This window comes from Urocitellus parryii, chromosome 15 (assembly GCF_045843805.1).
Source record: "Urocitellus parryii isolate mUroPar1 chromosome 15, mUroPar1.hap1, whole genome shotgun sequence".
Classification (NCBI taxonomy): Eukaryota; Metazoa; Chordata; class Mammalia; order Rodentia; family Sciuridae; genus Urocitellus; species Urocitellus parryii.
Genome location: NC_135545.1, coordinates 42,312,917 through 42,322,420, shown reverse-complemented (window position 1 = coordinate 42,322,420; position 9,504 = coordinate 42,312,917). Strand labels below are relative to the sequence as shown.

At 44.5% G+C, this 9,504-nt stretch overlaps 2 protein-coding genes across 2 annotated transcripts in view; both read left to right on the top strand.

Annotated features, from left to right (window-relative positions):
• The first annotated feature begins 205 nt into the window (after positions 1-205).
• Agrp (agouti related neuropeptide) lies at positions 206-946 on the top strand. Its single transcript, XM_026413321.1, has 3 exons — positions 206-335; positions 471-556; positions 764-946. The coding sequence occupies exons 1-3, from the start codon at positions 206-208 to the stop codon at positions 944-946; spliced, it is 399 nt and encodes a 132-aa protein (XP_026269106.1).
• A 741-nt stretch (positions 947-1,687) lies between these two features.
• Atp6v0d1 (ATPase H+ transporting V0 subunit d1) overlaps positions 1,688-9,504 on the top strand; it is a 38,635-nt gene continuing 30,818 nt past the window's right edge. Inside the window, exon 1 of the mRNA XM_026413309.2 lies at positions 1,688-1,929. Coding sequence (XP_026269094.1) covers positions 1,800-1,929 — 130 coding nt within the window. The 5' untranslated portion in view covers positions 1,688-1,799. The remainder of the gene's footprint in view (positions 1,930-9,504) is intronic.

Here is a 9,504-nt window from a genome sequence, read left to right as displayed (position 1 = left end):
AGCTGTAGGGTAGAGTCACGTGTGGGTCCTTCATTAGACCCTGACATAAAAGCTGAGGGCACAGTTGGCCAGGGACTCTCTAGGCAAGGACCAGCAAGCAGAGGTAAGTCCTCAGGTTGGGTGGAGAATCCTACTTTCCAGACATCTACGAGGTACTCCAAGGATGAGGAAGGACTAAGTGGTGGGTTTTTCTATGAGCCAGGCTATGCTGACTGCAGTGCTGCTAAGCTGTGCCCTGCTGCTGGCACTGCCAACCACGCTTGGGGCCCAAATGGGATTGGCACCCCTGGAGGGCATCAGAAGGCCTGACCAGGCCCTGTTACCAGAGTTCCCAGGTGAGTAGGGCTGGGGGATCCTGAACTCTCTCTGGCCACAAACTTGCCTGCCTGACATAATCCCTCCTTTCCCCGTTCCCAATCCCAGCCCCGGGATTGTGCATGGGGGTCCTGTCCTCACATTTTCTGCCCCAGGCTTAGGCCTGCAAGCTCTGCTAAAGAAGACTACTGCAGAACAATCAGAAGAGGCTCTGCTACAGAAGGCAGAAGCTTTGGCAGAGGTAAGCACTCAGGGAAAGGGTCAGGCTGCAGAGGGGGCATCAAGTACCACCCCTTCTCCCCACCTCTGGACCCCTTCAACAAGGGGCGACACAGCAGGGCACCCCTCCCTACACTCCATTGCCATCTTGCACAGCTTAGAGCAAGTGAGGTGCCTGAACCTGCCTTCAGAAGCTTGCGCTCACTCTCCTGTTCCCTTACCAATGCAGATGCTAGACCCGCAGAACCGTGAGCTCCGTTCCCCGCGCCGCTGTGTAAGGCTGCACGAGTCCTGTCTGGGACAGCAGGTACCATGCTGTGACCCGTGCGCCACTTGCTACTGCCGCTTCTTCAACGCCTTCTGCTACTGCCGCAAGCTGGGTACGGCCACCAACCCCTGCAGCCGCACCTAACAGGCTGACGTTTCAGCAAACGGGCATACGAATAAAGGATGGGATCAATCCCAAAGCTGTGGTTATTTCGAACGTGGTCGTCGAAGCGGGGTTGGGTTCTTGAAGGGATGGGGGTGTCGCCAAGTCAAGAAACCACATACACCCTTACCCCAGGGCCTCGCCTATCCCATCATCGGAGCCACATATACGCGTGCTTTTAGAGCACCAGGCACCTTTGCGGGAAGTAAAGGGGGCCTCAATACAGCCTTGGAAAATCTTCTACATCAAATGAGGGAAAAAGCTGGGCGCAGCCCAGCCCAGCACGGGGGCTGTAACTCCCAGGTAGAGAATAAGCCTGAGTCCAGGACCCACTTGCGGCTAAGTGTGACCTTCTGCAAAGCCAGCCCCCACCGAACCTCTTTTCCCCTGGTTTAGACTCAACAGTGTGGAACCTTTACAAGTATAAGAATCATCTCCCGCTCTCACTTTTACCCAGCCGGCTTCGCAGTATCTGGTGCACCTAACCGCGGGAAGAGGGCCCCCACCGAATCCTGCGGCCACGGGCGCCACCATGCGGTGGTTCTCGGGCATTCAAGTAGCTCTTAGGCCATTGGTTGTGGGGAAGCCCATCTCCCTTCAGTGCGCAAGCGCCCCAGAAGGCCTCCTGCAGTTCACACCTGCGCTGCGCTTGCTCAGGAAACCACCCGGAAGCCGGGCGCTGCTCAGAGTCCTGCCCTATTGTGGTCACGTGAGGTCCTTGCACGTCACCTGACGCTCTTGACAGCCCTTTGCGGGCGCCGCGTCAGCTGATCTTGTAGTTGCGTTGTGTGCCGGCCGGTCGGGGCTCTCTGGTCCCGCCGACCCCGCCGCAGCCATGTCGTTCTTCCCGGAGCTTTACTTCAACGTGGATAATGGCTACTTGGAAGGACTGGTGCGCGGCCTGAAGGCCGGGGTGCTCAGCCAGGCGGACTACCTCAATCTGGTGCAGTGCGAGACGCTCGAGGGTGAGCCACGGGCCCAAGCCGTGAGGCCTTGAAAGGCCAGGCTGGAGGCCGCCCTGGGCCGGGAAACCGGAAGCAGGGGGGGGTCTTTCTGGGAAACCGGGAGTCGATGGCGGGCGGGAGAGAAGGGGATCTGCCTATAGCTTCGGCTTGGCGTGGGCCTGGACATAAACAAGGCTTTGAGGACTGCAATGGTTCGCATCTGCTTGGACTGGCTCTTCCCGGATTGTGCTGGTCATGTAGTAACTGGGGGTCTCGGGAGTGGTTGGGTCTTGCAAGGTATAAGCATCTTCATGGTGACGTAGTCAGAGAGCTGTCCTGTGGCAACGTTTAGGGAAGCTAAGCAGAAAAACCTCCCCACTCCCTAGGCTTTGGAATCATCGTGTGTTGGCATTCGCCTGCCTGGGGATTGCTGAGCCAGTTTAGCGAGAAGTTCTTTTCAACTCTGAACCGCCGGCTGCGCAGTGTCTCCTAAAGAAGTGTTTGGGAAAACAAGGGGTGGCCCCGCAAATCTGGAAGTTCATACACAAGTATTCGTCTAAAAATCCCCCTCAGCAAGGGTGGGGGACGGGTGTCGGGACAGAGTTTCTTACACAAGAGTAGTCAGAAGCTGGGTTCCCCTTTCTTTTAGCTCGCTGCTCCAAAGTGAGAATGTTGCAGCTGCAACAGATGTCCTAATTCCAGGTCCCTCACCTCCCCCAGATGGTAGTAAAGGGCAGGAATGTGTGTTCCCATCCCTGTCCCCCTAGTGATACCTTTAAGCAGAGGTGCTTATAGCTGAAGGAGGAAGATGGCCAGATGACTCACCCACTGTAGAAAATGATCTCATCAAAAATTTTTGAGGTTAAAAGTGAGCTCAGTTATTATTTAACTTACAAACTAGACGAGTCAAGTGAAAATAAGTACTATTAAGATATAAAACTTACTGAAGTTAAAGTATAATAATTGTAGTTTTTAATATTTTAACATAAAACTTCAATAAAAGTTTACTTATGTGAGTGGAATGGGGAATGAGGGGAGGGGTGGGGACATGGCTCAGTGGTAGGTGTTTGCCTGCTGTGCCTGAAGCCCTGGGTTCCGCCCCCAGCACTGGGGAGAAAAAGTTCCCAGGGAATGAGGGGAGAACACTTCAGGGTGCTGGGCTCAAGGAGCCCCGCCAGCAACCTGAATTCATTGTGGGAAGAGGAGAAACAGAGGGAGGCTGCCTGGGGCAGGGCATAACACCTAGTTGGCAATTAATATGAATTTTGTGGACTGGGACTGGAGGAAGATATTTGCTTAAATCTAAAGGTTAATAGCATTGATCATCACCTGGCATTCAATTGCTTTGTTTCTCTTTCATTTTTTCTTACTCCTGCTGCTGCCTCCCTCTCCCCTGCACATCTTCTAGGACCATAGGATTCCCATCTTCCCAGCATCCTCCATAATCCTCCATAAATATACTAAGCCATTCTTCCTGCAACACTCTCAGCGCGTGGCTCATTTGAACATTTAATATGGCATTTTGGGATCCCTTTTTTTTTTTGTCACAAAAGCCATCTCCCCCAGGACTTGGTGTGGTGGGATTCCGGAGTCAGGCAAACTTGGGTTTGAATTCCAACCCTACCAGTTACTGGATTATTTAACATCTCTGGGCCTTGGTTTCTTCAACTGTATATTAGCAGCATCTATCTCATAAAGAGTGGGAGATGTCAACAAGCTACTGTGTGTAAAACATGTAGCCCAGCACCAAGAACACAGAAAGCTCCAAGGACAAAGTGAGCACTCAGTACATGTTTGCTTGTGTTTTCCATATTATTTTGCCTTTTGCTCCCTTTGCCTCCTTCTTGTTTCCATGAAGGACAGCCCCAATATCACCTCATCTTAGAAACTCTCATTGGTCAGGCTAGGCTAGAATGTTGTTCCCTCCACTGTTGTTCCCTCCACTGTTGTTCCCTCCACTCATTCACAACTCATATGGCATTTGGCAGTGCTACTTTTCTAGAAGTTTCTTTTTTTTTTAAAGAGAGAGTGAGAGAGGAGAGCGAGAGAGAGAGAGAGAGAGAGAGAGAGAGAGAGAGAGAAAATTTTTTAATATTTATTTTTTTTTTAGTTCTCGGCGGACACAACATCTTTGTTGGTATGTGGTGCTGAGGATTGAACTTGGGCCGCACGCATGCCAGGCGAGCACGCTACCGCTTGAGCCACATCCCCAGCCCCTCTAGAAGTTTCTTGACATAGAGTTTGGGGTTCTTGGGATTTTGTATATTGGGGATGCTCAGGACTTTTCAAGGCTGAGGTTAACTAAAAGCAAGGAGTGACCATAAATTTTATTTGCCTCCTACAGAAAGGCCTTTTCTGCTTCAGAAGATGATACCAAAGGCCTGGCCTCTAGGCTGCTGTTGCTGGATATTTTTGCTTCCCCATCCCTGTGAGAAGAGGGAGAGAAGCTGGAAAGGAAGGTTGTAGTCTCTAATGAGAATTTAGGTGTGTGCTAGGGGATGAAGTTTCCAAGGAACATGTTTCAGGTGTTGGACAGTTCTCAGAAGGTGTGGGGCATTTGGCAAGGGGTGTTTATTTGTTTTGTAAGGCAGGGCAAGTATAGTATCCTGGCCTTCTCTGGGTTCCATTCTAGCAGGGCATCTTCTGGCTTATAGCTGCCTCCTTCTCTCTTAGGACCCCAGAAACCTATGCATCCTCCATTATGCATGTTGCCTGATTGTCTATTCTCAGAAATAGGAGAAAGACCCAAGAGAGGTCATTTTTCTTGGATAAACTGAGAGGACAGAGGTGGGTGGTTAGAAAAACTCTTTATGGCTCTTAGATTTTCTGGATGTGTTAGATATCTCCTAGAGGCTGGATCCTGTCCTAGGAACAGGAGGAAGCAGAGGCAGATCAGAGATTATGAGGAAAAATTATACAGTATTACTTTGTTTTCATTCATTCAGGTACTGAGCACCTGTTTATGCCAGGCATTCCAATAGGGGTTGAGATCCTTTGCTGAATGATTTTCTCTTGAGCTTCATAGTCTGGAAGTAGACATCTGCAGAGCAGGGGAAGACCTTAAGAAATCAGTGTAGTGTAGTGGTTACAGAGGCAGGATTGCTAGCTACCTCATTGCCCCCATGGCCATAAGTAAGGTATGTAACCTTTTTGTCTTGATTTTCATCATCTCTAAATTTATAGTAATAATAGCACCTACCTCATGGGGTGGTTATCACTTAAGCAAGATAATCTCCATTAAATTGCTGATTAGTCCGTTTTTGTTGTAGCTAATAATACAATACCACATGCTGGGTGAGTTATATAGAAAGGAACTTTATTTTGGCTTACAGTTCCTGGAGGTACAAGTTTGAGGACCACCACGTCAGAGTCTGAGGTGGTGCTGGGCATTACATGGCAAGAGATAGGAGCACATGTGTGTATGTATGACTTCTGTTTTCTTTCTTTGTTGGAACTGGGGATTGATTCCAGGGTGCTTTACCACTGAGCAACATTCCCAGCTCTTTTTCATTTTTTATTTTGAGACAGGGCCTCTCTAAATTGCTAAGGTGAGCCTTGAATTTTCAGTCCTCTTTCTTCAGCCTCCCAAGTCACTGGGATTACAGGTGTGCAACATCACACCTCTCCCTTTTCTTGTAAAACCACCAGGATTCAATCTTGGGTGCTCCACCCTGATGACTTTAATCCTAATCACTTTCCTGAGGTTCCACCCTCTAAGTACTGTTGTCAGATTAAGTTTCCATGCTCTTAATATCTTACAATGGGGATTAAATAACACATGAAGCCTTGAGGGACATTCAAACTATATCCAAACCATAGCAAGTGCTTAGCATGAACTTGGGTCATGGTAGAGTCTTGGTGTGTTAGCCCCTAATTTTGTTGTTGTTATTAAGTAAGAAAAAAAAGATCAAATATAATTTACAGTGAAGAAGTGATAGGGAATCTTCTTTTGACAGCATGGCTGGTTAAAGTTCTGCTGATATGTGAAGAATTAGGAGCCAGTCATTTAGACAGCTAGGGGGAAAAGCATTTCAGACAGAGAGATCAGCAAGTGAATGTATAAATAGTCAGGCCATTCATAGGGACCAATAGGAGACCCCAGGGGCAGGTTGTTGGGACTAGAGTATAACTCTTCTTGGAATACAGATTTAAAAAAAAAAAATCAGTCTGAACCCAGGGGAGGAAATCTCTGGCTCCTTAGGACTGGGTATGAGGGCAGAAATAGTGAGGGTAAAGAATATCAGCTTCAACAGAGGCCTCTGGAATTTGTTGGATGTGTCTATGAATGTGTTTCAGACCAGAGGAGTAAATGTAATGCAACTTCCATGTTCAAATGTGTACTTGCTTGTTCAAGAAACACTTCCTGGAGGCCTACTTTGCCTAGCCTACTGGGCCTCATACCAAAGCTAGGCAGGTATTTTGGACATTACCACAATTCTGAGCCTGAATTCTCAGCTACCCTGAGCTCAATCTAATGGCGTTGTTATTAAATTTGCTTGATTAAAGTTATTAAATTCAGAGGTAGATCAGGCTCCAGCCCCACCCTCCAGAATTTCTTTTTCCTTTGTATTTTCTTTAAAACTTTTTTTAATGGATATCTACCAAACATACACAAATTTTTAAATATTTTTATTTTTTAGTTATAGGTGGACACAATATATTTTATTTCCATGTGGTGCTGAGGATCGAACCCAGTGCCTCACGCATGGTAGGTGAGCACTCTACCTCTGAGCCACAACCTCAGCCCCAAACGTACTCAAATTAAAAGGAATAATATAATGAGCATGTAAAAATAATCAATTATCAGGCTGGGACTGTAGCTTAGTGGCAGAGAGCTTGCCTAGCATGTGTGAAGCATTGGGTTCGATCCTTAGCACTGCATAAAAATAAATAAAATAAAGGCATGCTGTCAACACATAACTACAAAAAAGTTTTTTTAAATAAATTATCATTTTTATTGGTACAGTAATTATCAATTTTGTTTCAAGAATAGTTCCCCTTGGGTTAGGAGTGTAACAGTTTTAGAACACTTGTCTAGCATCCCTAAGGCCCCAGATTCAGTCCGCAGCACTATTTCAATCAATCAGTCTATCAATCCATCAATCAATCTCTACATATCCCCTGATTCCCAATTTATTTTGAAGTAAATCTCAGAAAACATTATTTCAGCTGTATGTATTTCAGCAACTCAAAAAAAGGTAATGACTACTTTTAAAAAAATAACCACAATATTATTATTCTACCTTATTTTAAAAAACAGCCCTCTAAAGTTTTTAATAAGATTTATTTGTTTCAATCAGGATCTAAATATGACCTATACATTCAATTGATTGATGCTCTCAGTTTTTTTAATACATAGGCTCTCTAAAATAGTTATTTATTTAGTTATTGAAGAAGTTGAATCACTTGATAGATAATAGATTAATAATAGATTAATAGATTTTCATAGATTTTCCATCCAATTCAATTTTGCTGATTATATCCCTGCTGTATGTATAGTTTAACATGTTCCTCTGTCCCTTTTCTATCTCCCTCCCGACTTTTTTTTTTTTTTCCCCTGCTAGGGATTTAACCCATACCTCCTGCAAAGCAGGAGCTCTACTACTTAGTTACATTCCCAGCCCGTTCCCTTGTTTTTCATGTAAGTTAGTATTTATTTATTCATTTTATTATTTAAAAAAATTTTTAGTTGTGGATGGAGAAATAACTTTATTTTGTTTATTTTTATGTGGTGCTGAGGATCGAACCCAGGGCCTTGCACGTGCTAGGCAAGCGCTCTACTGCTGAGCCACAACCTCAGCCCCTGTAAGTTAGTATTTAGATGTAGAGACATGATTAAATTCTGGCTTGATTCATGTTTTTTAAAATGCTTAATAGGTGATGTTTGTACTTCCATTGGGAGGCACCTGATATCTAGTTCTTTTTCTGACATGAGGAATCATTGACATTTATTGACTAGAACCATTTTTTCTTTAGGATTTTCAAAATGGTGATACTCTAATTCTGTATCCTCCTGTAATTGCTAACTTGAATACTTGTACCCCTGGAAACTTCCAGTAATCAACTACTTGATTATCCTGAAATATAGTCTGTGTAGGAAAGTTTAGGATAATTTCTTAGTTCTTTCCAGTAATTATAAGTTTTTTAAAAATTATGAGCTGGTTCTCTAACATGACTAATGTTGGATGACTAAAAAGTTTATTTGTTTAGTATCATAATTCATTAATGGGCTTTAATGTATTTCTTACATTTCAGTCAGTTAACCTTACTGATTCTTAGATTAACTCTTGCCAATTGAGACTTATTCAATTGGCTGCCAAGTCTTTTTTTTTTTTTTTTTTAGTTGTTGCTAGACCTTTATTTTGTTTATTTTTATGTGGTGCTGAGGATTGAACCCAGTGCCTCACACATGCCAGACAAGTGCTTGATCACTGTGCTTAAACCCCAACCCAAACTGCCAAGCCTTTTTGACACAGCCCCTTAGCCTTTGAGAGTTTTCTTTCACTGTCTGGGGTGTCAGTATCTTCTAAACCTATGATGAACATTTCCTGACCCACACTTAGGGTCATTTCTCTCAAGAAATCTGGTTCTTTACATTGAAAAATGATATGTAGGGGGCCATAATCTGAGTCCCAGAGGTTCTCATTGCTACTGGATTGGTCATTGTTCTGGGTTTTCCTTTATGTATACTTTAGTTTTCCTTTTACTCAGAAACTTAGAAAAGCAAATGGCTTGCTAGACTATGCAGCTGCATGCAGCTGACAAGTTCAAGAATGCCAGTTTCCTAATTAGAATAGGACTTTTACCTGAAACTTGGCTCAGTCAGGACATCTCCCTCCTGTTCTAAAGAAATATCATTAATTCTCAAGAGGAGTCCTGTGATGATCTTCTATGTGAGTTAGATGGTCCCCTGAGGGTTATTTTTCACAGTCAATGAGTTAGACACTCCAGGACTATGATTGAAGCACACATGTATGATGTATTGGCCATCTTCTGGAACACTTTTACCCCCTCTCCCCTGATTCACTTATCTTCTGTTCATCATAGCATCTACTTCTGCATTTCAAGATAGATAGATAGGTAGGTAGATAGATAGAGGATTTCTCTTAAGATGTTTGTGAAGTGCCAGCACAGACCTGGGTACTGATTAAAGTCAGAAAAGTCAGCCACTCCTACTGTGGTCATTTCTTCTTTTCATTTTTTTTTTTTTTTTTATTGTTGGTCGTTCAAAACATTACATAGTTCCTCATACATCATATTTCACAGTTTGATTCAAATGAGTTATGAACTCCCAATTTTATCCCGTATACAGATTGCTGTATCACATCAGTTACCCTTCCATTGATTGACATATTGCCTTTCGAAGGTAGGTGCCATGGTAGACCTTGAGTGGTGTGTTAATCAGTTTTTTGTCATAATGACACGAACAAAGGTGGAAAGATTTAGTTTCGCTTAGTATGTTTCAGAGGTTTCAGTCCAAGGCAGAAACTTCACGACAGAAGGGCCTGGCAAAGCAAATTTGCTTAGCTCATAATAGGAAGGAAGGGAGGCCAGAAGAGAGAGTCAAGGAAGAAGATAAACTCTTCCATGGCATGC